We start from the raw sequence: 23302 nt of genomic DNA, 5'->3' as shown, positions 1-23302 counted from the left end.
CAGGACAGCAATGGTAGCTCAGTGGTAAAGTTTCTGACTGGCAATCAGAGTTTTTGGAAAGCATGGGTTCGAATGCAGTGGATGACATGTAGTTTTTTTAATTTATTTTTTTATTTTCACAGCAGCTGTGCAATGTTTCGTGGTGTGCTCATATGAGTTGTTCCAACAGGAGCTGCCCTGAGTTGTACATATTTGTACTATGTGTGAAGGGGCCCTAAACAAGTGCGACTTTGTCCCTGAAGCACAAAGCAGAACACCAGCAGCTTTTAAAACCCTGACTAAAAGAAGTGCTGAAGTGCTGAAAACACACACACACACACACACACACACACACACACACACACACACACACACACACACACACACACACACACACACACACACACACACACACACACACACACACACACACACAAATCATATCATCACCATGACCACTGGGGGCAGTGCTACACACAATAACAGTAAGTGAAGCATAGAAGAAGCCCAGAAGAAGAAGCCAGAAAATTTGAGAAGGGTTTGGCTGTGGTATTTTTAGAAAGTGAAGCACAGATTTTTTTCAGAAATACATGTCCTCCATTAACCGTAACCCCAACTGAAATAATAACTGGAGCAAGAAAACCGAACTCCATTTTCTTCATTGGATCTCCAGTCTGTAGCCAGACTCTCATTTGGTATTTAGTTTAATGCAAGGAGTAACAAGCACGCCAAATGACCTGTGCCGTGCTGCTCAGCTCAAAGCAGCCTGGTGGTCACTGCAGCACACAACGTAGTGTAAGCTTTCTTACTGAGATAACAAGAAGAGTTCTCTGGCCTGGAGCTACACATGATTGGGCTACTCTAAATATGGCCAGGAAATGGTTACTCGGGCAAAATGAGATGAGGTGCACTGTTACTTGGATTGCTACGGTAAATTACTACATTAGTAATTGTCGTTGTGACAATCCCTTGGTGGAGAGGAAGACTGTCTCTTGGTCAATTCCTGTACAAGATATCTACATCCAGGGTCAATCTAGAGATGCCTGTGCATAACTTCATTTAATGTCAGAATGTCGTTAGATGTTGAGAAACACACAGTCCTTGACAGATCTTTATTCTGGTCTGACGGCTGGGAAATCCCAGACAATCTGGGTCTGAGGACCTGCTGCAGCATCTGTGTTACAAGCCATGTATTCCTCTGCCTGATCCACCGTTAAGGACTTCTTGTTTCACCAGAGCCCTGTTAGCCATCTTGTGTTCATGGCTCTTGCTGGGCTTTCATGGTTACCCATAGCGGCCATGGGTCACACAAGCTCCCATTACCCAGGTGCCTTGGGTTGGGTATTGAGAACCGGTTCTTTTCGGGTATCGTTAAAAAATGATTTGATCCACCGATAACCTTTTTGCTTAACAATTACCTTATCGTCCTTCAGAGTGGCCGTTGTTTTTGAGGGTGTTTGTCAGGAAAATGATAATTTTTCTATGTTGATTACAGACACAGCAGCAGGTCTGTAATCAACCATTTCTGCAGCACTGCTCTGCTTTGAACCTTGAACCAATGAAGCAGTACTTCAATTTGCTGCTTCGTTGGGTCTTTGCTTCGCTCCTCTTCAGAAGCAGCAACTCCGCTTCTTATCCCTCCCAAAGCCATTAAAATATGTCAATCGTGAGTCACTTTTGTGTGGATTAAAGTGACGAACTGGGACTCCTGTCTTGTTGCGAGAAAGAAACAAGACTCGTCCTCCATTCTGTTGCTTCAAACGCTGCGCCGCTCTCTACTGAGTCAAGTTAGCAAGATAGAGTCCCGCTCGGAATTAATAACTTCAAAGCGAATTGCAGTTTAAATCAAATGACACCTCTTTCCAAACGTTGTAATACAACCAATAAACTGCAATCAATCAAAATGTTTTTTTTTCCTCCCAAAATGAGATGTCCTGTGCTGACGTGCAGCAGCACAAGACTGTATGACTGCAGACCTGCAGACTCCAGCAGCCGTCTGAGTTCAGCTCAGACGTATGGACTTTCATGCCATTAATGTCTGAAAGGAAATGATTTTGACAAAAACTACAGATTTTGTTTATTTCTATTTATGTCCAGAGATCAAGGATCCAGTGACCAATTTCATATTTATTTACTTTAAGACTCAATAAAATGTTGACATAGAAAACCTGTAAAGCCTACTTGTAGCACACAGAAAATTCACAGGAGGTATCGATAAGGGAATCGATAATGGTATTGATACTGATAAAATCCTATTAATACCCATCCCTACAGGTGTCACAGTGCAGACAAGGTGTTGAATTTTGACACCAACATTAGTAATGGTAAATAAGTAAATTGATTGTTCATTTATTGTTTGATTTATTTGATTTGACATTTTAAAGAGTGTAAAATAAAGTATCACACTGTTTTAGTGGAGACATTGTCCAGTCCTACCGCCCACCACTAATAATAATCATCATCGTCATCATCAGTGTTGGAGAACAGCGTACTCTGGCCCTTGGCAGACATACTTGATGCTTAGAGTGCATTTAGTTCCACCTCTAATTCCAGGTTGGAAATGTGTAAGATGAACATAGTCTTGAGAGTATTTTTTTTTTTTTTTTTTTTTTTGCTGCCCTGGTAGAAGCTGGATAAATTGGGCGAATAAAAACCTTTTACTCCATTGGGATTTTATTTTAATCTGGCAAAGCTGAGAGAAAGTGTCCATGCTGAGTGAATATTTTTATAACTTCCACCTGCTGCAGCCGCCTGCTCTCATCCTTGTTCCTTGTCTTCAAACCGTGTAAACCTCATGGTCCAAATGTGACAACGACCTTTTGCTCTTTCGAGTAAAACACTGGTTCCCTCCAAGCACAAGAGGCTTCTGGCCTTACGCTGCACCTTCTTGAGATTTTCCCTACAGGGGAAACTGTAAATGAACTGAACATCACACGTGGTCTAAGATGAAAATTCTGGCCTACCTGTGTTAACCTTCTGCCAGCCCACAGTGAAGGCGGTCCTGGTTTGGATGAGGTAATGGCTGATGGGGCTGCCGTTGTCTCTGCTGGGGCTCCAGGCTAGCTGGGCCGTGCTCTCTGTCACCTCCTCCACTGTCACCGAGTCTGGAGGGCTGGGGGAGCCTAGCTCAATCACAGGAACACACTGTGAGGTACTCCAGCACACGTTCACACTCCACAATCTACATCTTTGCACACAAAAGCATCCAAGCTGAAACGCGTCACATCTTATGAGGAGCATCGGCAAAAGAAAAACATTTTCAGAGCTTTGAGATTGCAGAAGGGAATCCTTCCCCTTTGTGCGCCTCCTGGTAACTGATCGCTGAAACAGCAGACAGACGTAGATGCATGGAGCCAAATTAAAAGGTAAAAGATGAAAAAAGAACCTCATAACCTTGAAGATGCAGAGCTTTATCATTTATTTTCATTATCCCACCAATTAAGCGCTGTGATGTTTTACTTTAGCCTCATCTAACCGTTTCCTGTTCTAATGAAAGTGTCGGCTCATCAGAAATAATAGACCACTGGAGAGCAGTGAGAGAGGCCGTGGAATAATCACACTCTGAGCGCCGGTCCTCGCTGGTATCCAAGTGATTTCTAATCTGAAATAACATATTCTAATTATTAAAGCTGTACATTATTATTTCCCTCTTTATGTGTTCAACATCATCTGCAGAGCGGTCTGCTGTTTGCTGCTCACATATATAGAAAGATATTGATCTCTGTGTAACACATTAGCAGTCTTTGGGACTGGAAAAAAACCCTTTAATACACTGTTCTCATTAATACATATTAATGTAAGACACAATCTGTGATCACTTCCTTATCCTCTTAATTATATTTCATTAGCTGAGGCATGAGGGTGCTGTCAGAGTCTGAGGGTGTTCAAAATAATCTCTTATTCATGCGGACACATCGTCAAGGCTTTTATTATGAACCAGCACCGGGCAAATTAATATCTGGCTTTATAATGACTGCTAACAGCCATGGTAACGTTATTTTAGCCTGAACTGAATATCACACAAATTTGTAAATAATTCCTGTCACAGATGGCTGAAAATGAAGCGAGCCTGGAAGCCTGCAAGAAACCGTTCAGTCATCTGCCTGGAGTCAGCAGCTACAATCACGACCCGCTCGGCGCTGTGCAATTACACAAACACATGCTCGTTTTAGTGTTTAATCTGTGCTACATCCTCTGCAGCATTCACCCGTAGACTGACTGTAGGCTCAATCCAGAGGCAAGAAGAGCTACGGTCGCACCCTGACGGCACAGAGTTCACTAAATTTATTGCTCATCCACACTATGAAGTGAAGAGGCTGACGCTGGCGGGTGTAGGAGATTCTCAAAAATCTTTGGGAAAATGTAGTGCAGCAGAGGGCGCTGTTGTACTGCCGGAGCTTGAGGTTTGGGGGCGGTCCAATGACTCACACAGGACTTAAGGTGCTTTGACACTTGCACACATTTTGGCTCCACACTCCTGCGGAGTTCGTCGTGAAAATGCCACCTGCTGTGTCACCAGCTGGATGCAGCGTTTTGTGCCGCTGGACACTGCGTAATATAAAATAATTATTTCGTAGCAGATTAATCATTTTCTCTCTGAATTTGGCTGATGAAAACATCTCTAATCGCTTCCGGAATCACAGAGGACCGTTCCAACTGCAGCTTTTCAATCTCTCTCTCTCCTGCACTGCATGAGGTGGAGAACACATTTGGAACAGTTGAAAAGGTAATTATTTGTAATATTTATATGGTAATGGCTTGGTAAAACAGTTGCATGTTCATTCCTTCATATGACTATCTGTAAAAGTATGTTTATGATAGATTTAAGATCCCGTTATAATCGATCACATGACCTGCACTGTGATGCAGCACGTGGACACAATGACTCGCACTCACACTCAGTGTTTTTAGATGTTTGCACAATGTTTACATGAAGTTCACATAATTAATGCGTGACAGAGATTTTGAACAAATTTTCTTTGCACACTTGCACGAAGCTGCACACTGTTTAAAATGGTTTACAATACGTTTACAACAATTTTACTCTCCGGCACGGCAGATTGCATACCAGTGCGCGGATTAAATTCGTGTCAAGGCACCTTTAGTTTAACTTTTGCCATCAAAGGGCGGCTGCATTGGTAGCGCATTCCGTGGAGCAGTAGTGTAGTTTGTTGGAGCTGATCGTTGATTTAACTTTTGAGCTGTCAAGTGACATAGCCCGCATGAACTCAACGTAACTCTGCAATTGCATCACTAGCTACTGGTGCAATGTTGAGACATGGTCTACATATTCCTTCACATTTCTGCAAATTAGAAGGTGGTGCATCCACTCTAGCCTCTGATGTTGGTCAGTGGAGGCCGGCAGAGGTGAACGGAGCAGTAATGGAGTACTGGCAGAGGTTATGTAGTGGTAGCGGAGCTCAATTTCTGCCGGGATTTTAGCATGAACGTCTAAGATTTTAAGTGTGTTGGTTTTCAGGGACCACAACGAACATTAGTGTTGCTCAAATGATGTTGCCTGAGCTCCTACAGAGTCTAGTGGACCTTGGCGTTAGTCACCGGTAAGCAACTTTTCACTCTCCATCAGCAAACGGCGGGCTAATCGTTAGAGTGTGAATGGGCCATTAACCAGCCCGTCCTGCCCCAAAGATTCATCTTCCTGCAAAGTTTAGCTCTCCTCTACTTCCTGATGTATCTTGCTCACAGGTGATCACACTCCCTCCATTGCCTTCTGTCGTTTAGCAGTGCCAATTAAATATTTGACACAAATTGACTGAATGAATGACTATAAACAATATCCTTCTAATATGATGAAAACTGCAAGGCAATGATGAAATAATGTGGAGTATTTTCCCTGCAGTGAACCGTGCTGTGGTGATGTGTGTTTCCACACATACGATGATGAAACCGTCAAACAAAAAGAAGTGCTCGCCAAGTGGTTTGAATGCTAATGCTCATGACGTTATCCATATACCATGACCTTCTCCATACCTACCAGCACACGGTGGAGTGTTTATGAGGCATTGTAGAGTGGCGTCTAAAACACGTTCAATTGCCACTGTAAAACACGGGAGCTTAGATGATCACTCAAGAGTCTTTGTGTCAGGAGCAGTTATCATTGACCTTCAGTGGAGGAGCTCAGGGAACTCAGCTGCTATTGCAAACCAACAATCATACTCGCAGTGCTGGATTTATGACCAACAGAGGTCCAATTTAACATTATTGTCGTTATCACCACCAACGAAGTTGGAGGAGGTAATGTTTTCGCCTGTTTGTTTGCCTGTTTGTTCGTTTGTGAACAGCCTGGAGCCCATATATATCGTTATGAGATTTTTACTGAAGAATCATATCCTGATAGGCAAGAACTGATTCAATTTTCAAGGTCATAGGTCAAAGGTCAAAGTCAGGAAAAATCTTGGAAAACTGGAAAAATCCTATTCTTTAACACTGGACGAATATTCACAAACTCTGTCAAAAAAGATCAAATTTCTTTCATATTTGAGTCTTTTATCGACTGAAAGTTTCAGCCGGATCTGATTCAGATTACAGATTTCGTGCCCATTTGAATTTAACATTAAAAAACCCATTTAATGTATATTTTACATTATGTCTTAACCAAATGTGCCCCAATCACTCTCATATTTGAATGTGAGGTGCAGGCTGACACTCACTATCACCTGACAAAGTTTGAGCCAGATCTGACTCAAATTATGGATTTTGTGGACATTTGAATGTAATATCGAAAAGCTCATTTGGTGCACATTTTGCAATATATCTCAATCAAAAGTGCCTCAATCACACTCATTTGTGACAAAGAGGTGTGAACTGGCATTCTCAATAAACAGACTTGATCCGCATCTGATCTGTATAGTGGATATTTTATTTTAACATTGAAAAGTCCTTTTGATTTATATTTTGTATTATATTTTAGCTTCTGAAAATTTTTTCCAAGGTAAAAATTTGTGAATTGTAAACTAGTGTTGGTGAACGTTCACGGTGCTCTACTTTTTGAATAATCTGATTTACCCAATTCACAAAATTTTCTCTCATATGCTGTAAAATATTTCTTTGTTTATTTGCAACACTCGAAAATTCAAATCTATTTAAATTACAAAGACTAAAAAACCCCAAAGAATTCAACAACTTCTCCATAGAAATATCTGGGGACATACAAAACCATTAAAAAACGACTGAAAAAGCTGTAGTATACGAGGTCTGTTAGAAAAGTATCCGACCTTTTTATTTTTTGTGTGCTTGCATGAGCCAACCTTGAACCTTCGTGGGCATGCGTGAATTTTTTTACGCCTGTCGATTGCGTCATTTGCTTGTAAGCAGCCTTTGTGTGAGGATGGGTAGAGTCTCTCATCGTTTTTTCTTTGCAAGGAAATGGCGGAATGACTGGAGCAGCGCGACTGCATCAAATTTTGCCAGAAACTGGGTGACAGCCAGGTGGAAACCATATGGATTATTCAGACGGCTTTCGGTGGCTTTTCAGTCGTGTGACTATCCAAGAAATTCCGCCATTTCCTTGCAAAGAAAAAACAACGAGGCTGACTGACTATTAAGCTTAACTAACTGATTAACTAATTCTTAACAGAAAACTCCACATATTACTGTAATGCTCTGATATAAACCCAATCACACAGTCAACGTAGTCCTGTTTTAACACCAAAAATGCATATTTTGGTCATGTGTACCTATTAATTTATTTTTCGCAGCAGATAAAGATTTGGTATTGAAACTCGTTGTATAGGATACCCATGTATTTAGGGAATATTCCTGTTGTGTCTGATGATTTGCGGACGTTAATGGTGGATTTTACGGTCGCAAGTTGAGTTTTAACGCGGAGCCGGTAAAATGGATATTTGTGACTGTAAAATCCAGCATTAACATCCGCAAATCATCAGACACAAGGGGGTTATTCTCATTCTAATCCATTTCCATCATTTGCACGGTTTATTTTTCTATAAGTAATTCGACCTGGATCAGTGTTTTCAGGGAAAGACTGAAGGCTACATCTAAACCTGCATAATAATATAGTTCAATAAAACTATTACGCAGATCATAGTTTTAGGGAAATGTTGCTAGATTCCTGGTCCAGAGTCATCAAATAATCACCGTTGGTATTGTACTTATCGGTTATCACAACAGTAATTGCAATATTTACATATTTGCAACAACGTCTTCATGGCAAACTGGAAATTCTGTGAGCAGACCAACAGATTTCTCCCTTTGGTCATCTGCATTGAGTGATTCTGTATCAAAATCCACATCAATACTTTCGTATGATAGATTAAATTCACCCATTTCGGCATTGTTGTCGATGCACTAGTTTCTCTCACTCTCAGCTGACAGCGCCATTATTGACATCTGCCTAGCAACACTGTCAGGGCGCGGAGTAATACATCAAATGTGAAATGGTCAAATATTTTGCTGTCAACGCTATATTTTATGGTCGGAAATCTCACATGATTAACCAATCAGATTTGCAGAACAAATGTAATTGGATTACAATACAAATTACTAAATATCATGAATGTCTCTATGTGGAAAAGACTGGGCTCATTTTTCTCCTGCTGAAATTATTTTTTTAATTATTCAGTCAGTTTCTTTACCTTTGACCTCAAGAGCCTTGTTTTATCCAAGCCACATTTCCAACTTAAAAGATATTTAACTTATAGTTTATATAGGGGAAGTGATGGTCTAGTGGTTAAAGCGTTGAGCTTTAGAGACCAGAGGATCCTCGGTTCAAATCCCAGCCTGACTGGAAAATCACTAAGGGCCCTTGGGCAAGGTCCCCTAGCTGCTCCTGGTGTGCAGTGGTTGCCTTGCATGGCAGCACCCTGACACAGGGGTGAATGTGAGGCATTGATGTGTAAAGCACTTTGAGCATCTGATGCAGATGGAAAGTGCTATATAAATGCAGTTCATTTACCAGAGCAAATCATATTGAGTCATTGGAAGACTGTGGGAGAAAAATGGCACCCCCCACCCCCCAAAAAACCCAACAAAAAGCCTGAAAGCAAATGTATAAACATCTTTGCTTTGTTAGCTCAAATTGAACAGTTTGGGAAAATTATAACGATTAACTCAAAGCCAAAAAAAAAAAAAAAGAAGAGAAAATGGACATAGATCATTATTTTAAAATGTCATCACTATAAAATACATTGTTTCTAGCTTGCCTTGTTGTTGTAATGACAATGATAATAAAAACTATCTATTTATCTATCTATCTATTTATCAATCTATCTAATATTATCAGTTCATAAAAAGAAACTAGATTTTCCTGGGAAAAAAAATTGTAAACTTCTAAAGGAGCCTTGTAGTTTTACATATCAGTTTAAAGATCTTCTGAAAAAGAATTGCCTCATGCTGAGATATTTTTTCTGTGGTTACTTCAATCATACACAAGTCTTTGACCATCTGCAGCAAATGGTGATGTAGCTACATTTGGCAGAAATGGCTCTGCTCTCTAAGAGATGGACTGTTTGATCTGTCAAAGAACATGAGCGGCACTGAGGATTCCAGAGACAACTCATCCCCAGGATCATCAGAATGCATGTGAACAGGCTGTCCTGCAAACAACCACAAGGAAGTTTGAGCAGCATAAGGAGACAGTTGGGGTGGTGCAGGGAGTTTCAGCAGCGGACACTGGAGAAATGGCAAACATTAAATAGAGCACTTTGAATGTTATTGGGGTACGAGTCAGCTGACCTTTTATCTGAAATGTGAATGCACTTTGGTTTGGTTTACCCTACTATTATACAGGCCCAGCAGGCCACCAGGCCAACAATTGGACCTGTGTGACCTGCAAGCTTTTGTAGACATGCTATAAATAATGTGAATCAACTGTTCAGAGTTCAGCTGCTTCAGATGCTGCAGGCAGTAAAGCTAAATATGTAAAGCTTCCAACTGTGAGCATATTTTCTTAGTTCACAATAAAAGCATTTTAGCATAACAGAAGCATCAGCCTCCATAGTTTTAATGGGTTTGAATATGACATTCATAGTGTGCTAATATTTGCAAGGGCTAGCTTCTTAAGTGAGTCTTTGTTTCGAACAACAAAACTCAACGTTAAAGCCACTTTCACACCGGGGCTGCTCCCAGTTGCGTCGTGCATCGTTATGACGACGCTGCGTGGAAGAAACCTAGTGCCGAGACGATGCAGCTCAGCACCACAACAGCGCGAGGGGTGCAAACAAAAATTAAACGTTTAATTTTTTTGCATCCTCTGCTCGATGCAGAATTAAGTGGTTTCAGCGCAAGTCAGAGGAACAGGACGGTACTTAGCGTGACTGGAAGCCACACCCTCACAAGACAACGTTACCCGATGCCAATTTATGATTCCTGCTGTGTTCCATTGTTCCCGCAGTATAAATCATGCAGGACTGTTTTATACCGTGTACACAATGCAGTAAAAACTACATGCTTAAAAAAAAAGACCACAGAAAAAAAATGCTGATTGCAGCTCCTTCTCTGTGTGGAGCTGTCTGGTGAAGAGAGGCATTGTGAAGCAGCTTCTTCTCTCAGAAATGTGTTTAAATAAAATCTATAAAAGTCCTGCTCACAGACTGATTGCCAGAGACATCCAGTAAAAAGTCCGGACATCTCCAGTCCACTCACGGATGATTCGTTCACGCGCGCACATGTGAACAATTAAAAGAAAATAAAACTGTCTGGCTGCAAGCAGTTAGCTCCTTGTTCTCCCCCTCAGACTCTCTCATCACAGTTAAAAAAGGACAAAAAAGTCCTGCTCACAGACTGATTGTCAGGGACAGGACATGTGCACATCAACTATAACTCCAGACATCTCCACATTTACTCATGGACGGTTCGTTTGTGTCTGCGTGCGTGCATCTCGCAGTCAAAGGAGGAATGATAAACTATAACAGGACTCAAGAGCACAGACCTGCAGCTCAGCACAAGAACAAATATAAAGTAAAAGAGAAGTCAGAGTGCACAGTCTGTCTGCAGCCAGACTGTGCACTCTGATTTCTCTGTGCAGAGGACCTGCAAGCTGAGTCCTCACCTCCTCTCTGCCCCCTGCTGTGCGCACCTGATGCAGACATTCCTGCGTCTTCACAGGAAGCAACTGGGAGCAGCACTGGTGTGAAAGGGGCTTATTGCTGCAAGCCCAAAGTAGACCATCACGTGTGATAAAGAATGATAATGAAGAATGACTCACAATGTTGACCACTGGTGATCTCTTTCCTCATTAATCAATCAACTCAATCAATCAACTTTTTTTTTATATAGCGCCAAATCACAACAAACAGTTGCCCCAAGGCGCTCTATATTGTAAGGCAAGGCCATACAATAATTATGAAAAACCCCAACGGTCAAAACGACCCCCTATGAGCAAGCACTTGGCTACAGTGGGAAGGAAAAACTCCCTTTTAACAGGAAGAAACCTCCAGCAGAACCAGGCTCAGGGAGGGGCAGTCTTCTGCTGAGACTGGTTGGGGCTGAGGGAAAGAACCAGGAAAGAGACATGCTGTGGAGGGGGAGCAGAGATCGATCACTAATGATTAAATGCAGAGTAATGCATACGGAGCAAAAAGAGAAAGAAACAGTGCATCATGGGAACCCCCCCACAGTCTACGTCTAAAGCAGCATAACCAAGGGATGGTCCAGGGTCACCTGATCCAGCCCTAACTATAAGCCTTAGCGAAAAGGAAAGTTTTAAGCCTAATCTTAAAAGTAGAGAGGGTATCTGTCTCCCTGATCTGAATTGGGAGCTGGTTCCACAGGAGAGGAGCCTGAAAGCTGAAGGCTCTGCCTCCCATTCTACTCTTACAAACCCTAGGAACTACAAGTAAGCCTGCAGTCTGAGAGCGAAGCGCTCTAATGGGGTAATATGGTACTACGAGGTCCCTAAGATAAGATGGGACCTGATTATTCAAAACCGTATAAGTAAGAAGAAGAATTTTAAATTCTATTCTAGAATTAACAGGAAGCCAATGAAGAGAGGCCAACACGGGTGAGATATGCTCTCTCCTGCTAGTCCCCGTCAGTACTATAGCTGCAGCATTCTGAACCAACTGAAGGCTTTTTAGGGAACTTTTAGGACAACCTGATAATAATGAATTACAATAGTCCAGCCTAGAGGAAATAAATGCATGAATTAGTTTTTCAGCATCACTCTGAGACAAGACCTTTCTGATTTTAGAGATATTGTGTAAATGCAAAAAGGCAGTCCTACATATTTGTTTAATATGCGCTTTGAATGACATATCCTGATCAAAAATGACTCCAAGATATCTCACAGTATTACTAGAGGTCAGGGAAATGCCATCCAGAGTAAAGATCTGGTTAGACACCATGCTTCTAAGATTTGTGGGGCCAAGTACAATAACTTCAGTTTTATCTGAGTTTAAAAGCAGGAAATTAGAGGTCATCCATGTCTTTATGTCTGTAAGACAATCCTGCAGTTTAGCTAATTGGTGTGTATCCTCTGGCTTCATGGATAGATAAAGCTGGGTATCATCTGCGTAACAATGAAAATTTAAGCAATACCGTCTAATAATACTGCCTAAGGGAAGCATGTATAAAGTGAATAAAATTGGTCCTAGCACAGAACCTTGTGGAACTCCATAATTAACTTTAGTCTGTGAAGAAGATTCCCCATTTACATGAACAAACTGTAATCTATTAGACAAATATGATTCAAACCACCGCAGCGCAGTGCCTTTAATACCTATGACATGCTCTAATCTCTGTAATAAAATTTTATGGTCAACAGTATCAAAAGCAGCACTGAGGTCCAACAGAACAAGCACAGAGATAAGTCCACTGTCCGAAGCCATAAGAAGATCATTTGTAACCTTCACTAATGCTGTTTCTGTACTATGATGAATTCTAAAACCTGACTGAAACTCTTCAAATAGACCATTCCTCTGCAGGTGATCAGTTAGCTGTTTTACAACTACCCTCTCAAGAATCTTTGAGAGAAAAGGAAGGTTGGAGATTGGCCTATAATTAGCTAAGATAGCTGGGTCAAGTGATGGCTTTTTAAGTAATGGTTTAATTACTGCCACCTTAAAAGCCTGTGGTACATAACCAACTAACAAAGATAGATTGATCATATTTAAGATTGAAGCATTAAATAATGGTAGGACTTCCTTGAGCAGCCTGGCAGGAATGGGGTCTAAAAAAACATGTTGATGGTTTGGATGAAGTAACTAATGAAAATAACTCAGACAGAACAATCGGAGAGAAAGAGTCCAACCAAATACCGGCACCACTGAAAGCAGCCAAAGATAACGATACATCTTTGGGATGGTTATGAGTAATTTTTTCTCTAATAGTCAAAATTTTGTTAGCAAAGAAAGTCATGAAGTCATTACTAGTTAAAGTTAATGGAATACTCAGCTCAATAGAGCTCTGACTCTTTGTCAGCCTGGCTACAGTGCTGAAAAGAAACCTGGGGTTGTTCTTATTTTCTTCAATTAGTGATGAGTAGAAAGATGTCCTAGCTTTACGGAGGGCTTTTTTATAGAGCAACAAACTCTTTTTCCAGGCTAAGTGAAGATCTTCTAAATTAGTGAGACGCCATTTCCTCTCCAACTTACGGGTTATCTGCTTTAAGCTACGAGTTTGTGAGTTATACCACGGAGTCAGACACTTCTGATTTAAAGCTCTCTTTTTCAGAGGAGCTACAGCATCCAAAGTTGTCTTCAATGAGGATGTAAAACTATTGACGAGATACTCTAACTCCCTTACAGAGTTTAGGTAGCTACTCTGCTCTGTGTTGGTATATGACATTAGAGAACATAAAGAAGGAATCATATCCTTAAACCTAGTTACAGCGCTTTCTGAAAGACTTCTAGTGTAATGAAACTTATTCCCCACTGCAGGGTAGTCCATCAGGGTAAATGTAAATGTTATTAAAAAATGATCAGACAGAAGGGAGTTTTCAGGGAATACTGTTAAGTCTTCTATTTCCATACCATAAGTCAGAACAAGATCTAAGATATGATTAAAGTGGTGGGTGGACTCATTTACTTTTGAGCAAAGCCAATAGAGTCTAATAATAGATTAAATGCAGTGTTGAGGCTGTCATTCTCAGCATCTGTGTGGATGTTAAAATCGCCCACTATAATTATCTTATCTGAGCTAAGCACTAAGTCAGACAAAAGGTCTGAAAATTCACAGAGAAACTCACAGTAACGACCAGGTGGACGATAGATAATAACAAATAAAACTGTTTTTTGGGACTTCCAATTTGGATGGACAAGACTAAGAGACAAGCTTTCAAATGAATTAAAGCTCTGTCTAGGATTTTGATTAATTAATAAGCTGGAATGGAAGATTGCTGCTAATCCTCCGCCCCGGCCCGTGCTACGAGCATTCTGACAGTTAGTGTGACTCGGGGGTGTTGACTCATTTAAACAAACATATTCATCCTGCTGTAACCAGGTTTCTGTTAGGCAGAATAAATCAATACGTTGATCAATTATTATATCATTTACCAACAGGGACTTAGAAGAGAGAGACCTAATGTTTAATAGACCACATTTAACTGTTTTAGTCTGTGGTGCAATTAAAGGTGCTATATTATTTTTTCTTTTTGAATTTTTATGCTTAAATAGATTTTTGCTGGTTATTGGTGGTCTGGGAGCAGGCACCGTCTCTACGGGGATGGGGTAATGAGGGGATGGCAGGGGGAGAGAAGCTGCAGAGAGGTGTGTAAGACTACAACTCTGCTTCCTGGTCCCAACCCTGGATAGTCACGGTTTGGAGGATCCAAGAAAATTGGCCAGATTTCTAGAAATGAGAGCTGCTCCATCCAAAGTGGGATGGATGCCGTCTCTCCTAACAAGACCAGGTTTTCCCCAGAAGCTTTGCCAATTATCTATGAAGCCCACCTCATTTTTTGGACACCACTCAGACAGCCAGCAATTCAAGGAGAACATGCGGCTAAACATGTCACTCCCGGTCTGATTGGGGAGGGGCCCAGAGAAAACAACAGAGTCCGACATTGTTTTTGCAAAGTTACACACCGATTTAATATTAATTTTAGTGACCTCCGAATGGCGTAACCGAGTGTCATTACTGCCGACGTGAATTACAATCTTACCAAATTTACGCTTAGCCTTAGCCAGCAATTTCAAATGTCCTTCGATGTCGCCTGCTCTGGCCCCCGGAAGACAATTGACAATGGTTGCTGGTGTCGCTAACTTCACATTTCTCAAAACAGAGTCGCCAATAACCAGAGTTTGATCCTCGGCGGGTGTGTCGTCGAGTGGGGAAAAACGGTTAGAGATGTGAACGGGTTGACGGTGTACACTGGGCTTCTGTTTAGGGCTACGCTTCCTCCTCACAGTCACCCAGTCAGCCTGCTTTCCCGACTGCCCGGGATCTGCCAGGGGGGAACTAACGGCGGCTAAGCTACCTTGGTCCGCACCGACTACAGGGGCCTGGCTAGCTGTAGAATTTTCCACAGTGCGGAGCCGAGTCTCCAATTCGCCCAGCCTGGCCTCCAAAGCTACGAATAAGCTGCACTTATTACAAGTACCGTTACTGCTAAAGGAGGCCGAGGAATAACTAAACATTTCACACCCAGAGCAGAAAAGTACGGGAGAGACAGGAGAAGCCGCCATGCTAAATCGGCTAAGAGCTAGTAGCTACGCAACCTAGCGGATTCCTAAAAACACACAAAGTGAATAATGTGTAAATAATTTAGAGGTGATTCAGCAGAAGGAGTGCCTTAATTAAGGCACCAAACAGGCCATGAAGCAGCACAGGTAACGCACGACAACAGCGAACGCACGACAACGGTGCTAAAATAAAATAAAAATCGACTAAACACGCTGTGGAGCAGCACAGGTAAGGCACGACAACAGTGCTAAAAAAAATAAAAACGAAAGCGTTAGCAAGCTAGTTAGCTTGCCAACGCTGATGAAAGTTAGCTGATAAAAGTGCTCCGTCGCGATGTTTCGACCGTTAGAGGTCTTCCTTAGGCGTTGGAGCACAGTAAAAAGTAAAAAAAGTAAAAAGGTAAAAAAGTAAAAAAGTCTTGAAAAAGACTGTTAGTTCAAAGTCCAAAGCAGCAGGTAGCAGTCTCTGTGTAAACAGTCCCAACAGAGAGCCAAAATTCTGATGCAACCATTAAATCATTAAAGCCTGGAACTGAATTCCACTGATACAGCAAAAAAAGAAAAAAAAGAAAAGATGATCAAATCATGGTGTGTCAGGGCGATAGTCATGGTGGTGTCTTGGTGAATCTTAAACACTCTTGAAAAGTTGTGAGGACACAAGATGCAACCACAACAGTTTAAAACAGTTTAAAACGGCTGTTAATGGGGCTATTCCGCAGAGTGTTGTTCCTTCCCGTTTAATCCTGAATAGCAAATCAGGGAGCGATATGAAGCATCATAGTAACGTTTTGATCCATCTTTGTCAATCTTGAACAAACTTGGTGTATGTAATAGTTACGGCCATCATCAGCACCAGATGTGAAACAGGGATGAAATTTTTTGAACTGTTTAAAAATTTCATCCTGATTTTCGAACTTATTGCTAGTAAGTGGCAACTTCAGGTATTCATAGTCTTAATGGCTTCTTTCATGTTCAAACTTCATTAACCAGGATACTTGTAGTGACTAGGGCTTGAAACGTGTTTGATCTTGTTCCATCTGGGTAAAAGTTTGAAGCAGAAGCAGCATTTGTTGGGGGTTTGTTCAAAGTACAAACAGCTCAAGCTCCTTTCTTTTGTTTTCTGGTGGGTTGCCGGGTCTGCACTTTATAAGCCAGCCTGTTAGGAGGCAAGCCGGATTAGGGCTGGGTAATATGACCTAAAATTCATATCGTGGCATAAACTGAATCCTTTAACGATCACAGTATATATCACGATATAAACTTAAATGTAAAAGTTAGAATGGAAGTGTTTCTGAATAGGTTATGTAGACCCTTAGCAAAGCTAAACTGATGAAAAAGTAAAACAACAAAACACAAATAGATTCATTTATTGTGCAGATTTCAAAACTAAAGCTACAGTTTGCCAGAAGGTACATGTAAGATGCAAGCCTAAATTTGATGTTTTGGTGAAAGAATTAAATACATTTATTTATTGTTGGGTCAGTGGTTGAAGTTTCATCTCTTGAACACTAGAAGACACAGCCGCTCTGAATACATGAACCGTTTTCAGGACGGACGCATTTTCTCATTTCCAAAGCGTAACAAGAAACCCAAGAAAATGAGTAAATAAATAAACGTGCTTAATTAATCATATTTAAAGTCAACCTGGGTAAGTGTTCATTCCCTGTCTGATTTTTGTCTTTTTGCAACCGCTTAAAAAAAAAATCCTTGCATTATTTAATATGGTGCTTTCTCAGATGATTGATTCAGGTCACGACGGAGCGTCGCCTCTGCCGGGAGCATCCGCTGAAATAAATAAACAATGGCTTTGCGGTGTTCTGTGGACATGTCCGCGACAGAACTCCTGTTTAGCTGACTGTTAAGTGTGGAAGACACTGCTCGAAACACTCCTCATCTCAGTGAGAGACATGCCTCAGCTCAGAACACTCCCCCTTCCCTTCCCTGCACTCTGTCTGCAGCAAAGGAGCACAGACGGATCGTAAAACTCGCATTATCGCGATTGGTCGGTGGAGTCCAAATCTCTATCGTAGGCTAAATTTATATCATTTATATCGTGTTCCACCCATACTGCACAGTACTAAGCCGGATTAAGCCATTTTATCCCGCTGTTGCACTTTTTTTGGATTGTGGAGTAGCTCCGCGCAGTAGCCCTGTAACTGTTATGGAACTTTTACATATCCTGTTGCTGTTGTTGTCCTTCATTTTTGGTCTGTTTTGCCACCATAGGCAATCCTGGGCAGTTCGATATTCATGTTCCTGACCCTGTGGAATGGTTGTCAGAGGACTGGATCACCCCACTTCCCAAAATTAGCCATCTGTCTACTGCAGCAAGGCCATAAGGTGGGTTTCTTTCTCCTTGGACTTTTCCCATTGCAGAGTTCATCAGCACTGGGGCACCTACATGCTGGATCATGTTCATGGAACTGTGCCACATGGCCACTGTGTCAAGTTGATGTTCCCTCAGAATGTAAGAACACCACCAATTTTTTTTCTCCAATTGAAAACATTTTTTAATTGACATGTGGTGTGTTCACAGTCTGTGTTTGCAATCGGGCAAAGCCTTTCTTTGCCTGCACGGGCTGATATTACACTCAGCTTCATCCTCTACCATCCAATATTTGATGCCTTTCGATCCAGAGAATGAGACACCCAAAGCAGCTGCCACGAGGAAGAAGTGTAAATAATACACAGACTGAGTCACAAACAAGTTTTTCTCCAGTCAATATCAGGCCAATCCATTTCCATAGCTCTGATATTAGTCTATCTTGAGTAACAGCCTGATTTCCCCTTAGTTCTCAGCCATTTGGAGAGCAGTGATTATTAATGCTATTTGTTGAGAGGATCTTCAGTCTGCCATGCTGGGTAACCGCTGGCCTTCCTTTCAGGATAAAGATATGGATCCAACCTTTTCAAATTCTGACACCGAAATTATCCCTCACCTTGCCTGACATTTAACATATTTGCATAGTGTCAATTTGCCGGACTATTCGGAGAATTGATCAAAGCTACAAACATAATTTTTTTAACTCTTCAAAACATATGGTGGAAGTTGTTCTCTTTTGTTCTGCCTGGCGCAGCTCTTGACAATTGTCTCTGCAGCACAAAGCAATACATACTGCATGAGCGAGCGCAGACAGGCATCTAAACATCCCACTGTCAGGAAGGCTGCAACAATACCGCAAACAGATCATTAAAGAGAGAGAGAGAGAGAGAGAAACACATCCAAAAATAATATCTGCTATTTGTGGAACTTTGGACAATTTGGGCAAGTTCTATATGCGCACAGATTGAACTGTAATATTAAAAAAAAAAAAAAAAACAAACAAAAAAAAAAACAAGAACATTTATTTGTTGTAATCAAACAACTGCTACTAAAAAGTGAGGCTGAACTGTGATTTTCATGCGGATGTGGCCATTTTCACAGAAAACAACTGTGTGTATACGAGGTCTGTTAGAAAAGTATCCGACCTTTTTGTTTTTTGCAAAAACCTGATGGATTTGAATCACATGTGCTTGCATGAGCCAACCTTGAACCTTCGTGCGCATGCGTGATTTTTTCACTCCTGTCGGTTGCGTCATTTGCTTGTAAGCAGCCTTTGTGTGAGGATGGGTGTAGTCTCTCGTCGTTTTTTCTTTGCAAGGAAATGGCGGAACGACTGGAGCAGCGCGACTGCATCAAATTTTGCCACAAACTGGGCGACGTATATATATATATCTATCTATCTATATATATATATATATATATATATATATATATATATATATATATATATATATATATATATATATATATATATAGATAGATATTAGGGCTGGGCAACGTTAACGCGCTAACGTTGCGTTAATTATTGAGGTCATTATCGCCGACAATTTTGTTCCTCCCCTTAACGCTGCGTTTTTTTTTTTTTGTTTTTTTTTTAGCCTTTTATGACTGTGGCTCGTTGCCTTTTATTTTGAAAGCGTCGGTCGGGGCGAGCTTACGCTACTGCTTCCTGCTGATAGCTGAGTTCACACAGAAAACGACACGAGGATCGAGAAAAGTACAGGCTATGCAATGCACAACAAAACAAAATGCAGAAAGACACCGAACTTTTGAATGGACATTTTCGGTACAAAGTTCTACAGGATCAGGCCCGGATCCAGACCGGTTTGGACCGATGCAGCTGCATCTGTCAATTTTTTTTTTACGCATCGTTCGTCATCGGTAAAAAAAAAAAATCTTGAATAATCTCGTATAGCCGAACGTGTCCCCGCGGTGAACACAGCTTTTCGGTGGTTTTCATGTCAACCTATAGTCCGTAAATTATACGGATTTTTCCGAGTTTCAGAGTCATACGGACGTACAAATAAAGTCGGATATTCAGGGTTTGGTCTGTAATAAACCATTTCTGCAGTGCGGCTCCACTTTGAAACCATGAACCATTGAAGCAATGCTTCGATCCAGTAGCTCGTTGGTTCTTTGATTCACTGTTCTTCAGAAACGGCAAGTCCGCTTCTTAACCCCTCGCAAAGCCATTAAAATATTGTCAGTCACTTTTGTGTGGATTAAAGTCACTAACTGGGACTCTTGTCTTGTTGCTGTCAAGAAACGAGAATCGTCCTCCGTTCCGTTCACACAGCTTGAAACGCTGCGCGGCTGAGACAGAGTCTGGTCGGAATTAATAACTTCAAAATGAATCGCCGCTTTAAATAAAATGACACCTCTTTCCAAATGTAATACAGACAAGAAACTACAATTGACTAAAACGTTTTTTTTTTCCTCCCAAAATGAAACGTGCTGTATTTTCTTTTCAATAATTAATTTAATTTAATTAATTGAATTTAATAAGCTCAGCTCAGATATATGGAAACACATTCATGCCAATGTCTGAAAGGAAATGAGTGACAAACAGTACTCTTCATCAATCTGGCTCCAACTTTCTCTGATTGCTGTTGCCAGATCAGCTTTGCAGGTTGAAGCCTTGTCATGGACCATTTTCTTCAACTTCCACCAAAGATTTTCAATTGGATTAAGATCTGGACTATTTGCAGGCCATGACATTGACCCTGTGTGTCTTTTTGCAAGGAATGATTTCACAGTTTTTGCTCTATGGCAAGATGCATTATCATCTTGAAAAATGATTTATCATCCCCAAACATCCTTTCAATTAATGGGATAAGAAAAGTGTCCAAAATATCAATGTAAACTTGTGCATTTATTGACGATGTAATGACAGCCATCTCCCCAGTGCCTTTACCTGACATGCAGCCCCATATCATCGACTGGAAATTTACATGTTCTCTTCAGGCAGTCATCTTTATAAATCTCATTGGAACAGCACCAAACAAAAGTTCCAGCATCATCACCTTGCCCAATGCAGATTCGAGATTCATCACTGAATATGACTTTCATCCAGTCATCCACAGTCCACAATTGCTTTTCCTTAGCCAATTGTAACCTTGTTTTTTTGTGTTTAGGTGTTAATGATGCCTTTCGTTTAGCTTTTCTGTATGTAAATCCCATTTCCTTTAGGCGGTTTCTTACAGTTCGGTCACAGACGTTGACTCCAGTTTCCTCCCATTCGTTCCTCATTTGTTTTGTTGTGCATTTTCGATTTTTGAGACATATTGCTTAAGTTTTCTGTCTTGACACTTTGATGTCTTCCTTGGTCTACCAGTATGTTTGCCTTTAACAACCTTCCCATGTTGTTTGTATTTGGTCCAGAGTTTAGACACAGCTGACTGTGAACAACCAACATCTTTTGCAACATTGCTGGATGATTTACCCTCTTTTAAGAGTTTGATAATCCTCTCCTTTGTTTCAATTGACATCTCTCGTGTTGGAGCCATGATTCATGTCAGTCCACTTGGTGCAACAGCTCTCCAAGATGTGATCACTCCTTTTTAGATGCAGACTAACGAGCAGATCTGATTTGATGCAGGTGTTAGTTTTGGGGATGAAAATTTACAGGGTGATTCCATAATTTATTCCTCAGAATTGAGTGAGTCCATATTTTTTCCCTCTGCTTGGTCTAAAAAAGTAACCGTTACTGACTGCCACAATTTTTTTTCTTGATTTCTTATAGTGTTTCTTAAAGCCAGAAAGTTGCCATTTGAAATGACTTTAGTTTTGTGTCATGTCTGTGATCTGCTTTTTTTCTACAAAATTAAACAACTGAATGAACATCCTCCGAGGCCGGTGATTCCATAATTATTGCCAGGGGTTGTATATATATATATATATATATATATATATATATATATATATATATATATATATATATATATACACTCCACATGAATCTTAAAGTTGTACGGCCTCTGGGTTTTTAAGCTTTAAGTCATAAAAACAATTTTCTTTGGCACCGCTGTAAGTTTATTCCATAACATTTACATAAAGCATTCATAATATGCCATTATGATCAAAATTCATGTTGTCTGGAAACAACTTAGAATTTCAAGCCCTGAAGGGTACAAATTCAATTGATCAGACACCATGACTTACATTTTGTCATGGTGTTGTCATAGATCATGTGGGGGCTTTCCCTCAACTCCATGATGGATGCTACAAAGGACACAGCAACTGCCAGTTCTAGTAAAGAAAGGCAGCGTGACGCTAGCTGGCTGCTCGCTTGAATAAAATAAACCAAAGTGGTGGAAAAAACTTTGAAACATCTTATTTCTGTATAAATCTAATACGGCTCTTATATATTTTGTAAAGGTTAGTGAGGAATAAACACTTCTAAATCTAAAAATACTGTTTTTGACACTAGAAAACACCTCTGAATTGATTTACAAGACATCTTACGGATGTTAGCGTGCACGCCCCGGGAACGCGCATCAAGCAAGTGGGCCAGGACACAGGTAATCTCAAAACCTCACACATGCATGCACCCGCTTCCTCCTGCAGTCCATCTGCATAGTGGTGTTAGACGGAAAACACAATATCCACATTCGATGCCCAAATCATCAATAGCTATCTATCATCTATCTTCTGGTTACATCTAGTATCTCTTTAAGTAGATTCTGTTTTTGCACGGATGTTTGTTCCATGATTAGGATTACTCAAAAACGAACAAACCAATTTTACCCAACCTGATGAAGAGATTAGACGTTATCTGGGAAACAGTTTTTTGAGAGATCGAGACAAACCAGAGAAATTTTTAAACCATTTTAATAAAACTGTGTGATCAGATGAAGACACTAGAAATTGTTTTCCGAGAACTTGTAACAGTTTAGGGTTTATACAGCAAAAATGTGAGTGGGTGGGTGAGTGAATCCTTCTGAGTCAGTGTTTTAAAGTAAACACTGACTGCATCTTGAACGTCTCCATCTTAGGGCATATTATAAGGGCAAACAATTAAAATCTGGTCAACACTGATGTACCAGAGTCATGAAAAAAACAACTTTGCATAGCCTATGCAATATCCCACAAACATGTCTGCCACCTGCTGGATGTTGGAAAAAAATGGGATCTGGCCTTTTGAAAGTAACCACCTATGTGCTGCAGCCATGTGAAAAGAGGGCATCTCCTTGGCTTTCTCCAAACGATAGGGTCCTCATCAACACTGACGCACCAGGATCATGCACAAAGAAATGCGTCACGTGGCCAAAATGATGCACCCTCGCTATACACCTCATACTTCTCATTTGAGTCTCCCTAAAGATGCTTCGCACTCCGGCTGACCGCACCTCAAAGCCACAACGTTAAAAATGTCAATGAATAACTCCGGGTAGGTTTCCAT

At 40.9% G+C, this 23302-nt stretch overlaps 1 protein-coding gene across 1 annotated transcript in view; it reads right to left on the bottom strand.

Annotated features, from left to right (window-relative positions):
• The window catches only part of LOC117512981 (contactin-3-like), a 136614-nt gene that overhangs the window by 36331 nt on the left and 76981 nt on the right, over nucleotides 1–23302 (bottom strand). The window contains exon 14 of the mRNA XM_034173239.1: nucleotides 2943–3101. Coding sequence (XP_034029130.1) covers nucleotides 2943–3101 — 159 coding nt within the window. The remainder of the gene's footprint in view (nucleotides 1–2942; nucleotides 3102–23302) is intronic.

This window comes from Thalassophryne amazonica, chromosome 6 (assembly GCF_902500255.1).
Source record: "Thalassophryne amazonica chromosome 6, fThaAma1.1, whole genome shotgun sequence".
Taxonomy (NCBI): domain Eukaryota; kingdom Metazoa; phylum Chordata; class Actinopteri; order Batrachoidiformes; family Batrachoididae; genus Thalassophryne; species Thalassophryne amazonica.
Note: the sequence above shows the minus strand (reverse complement) of the source record. Positions and strands in the feature narration are given on the sequence as shown.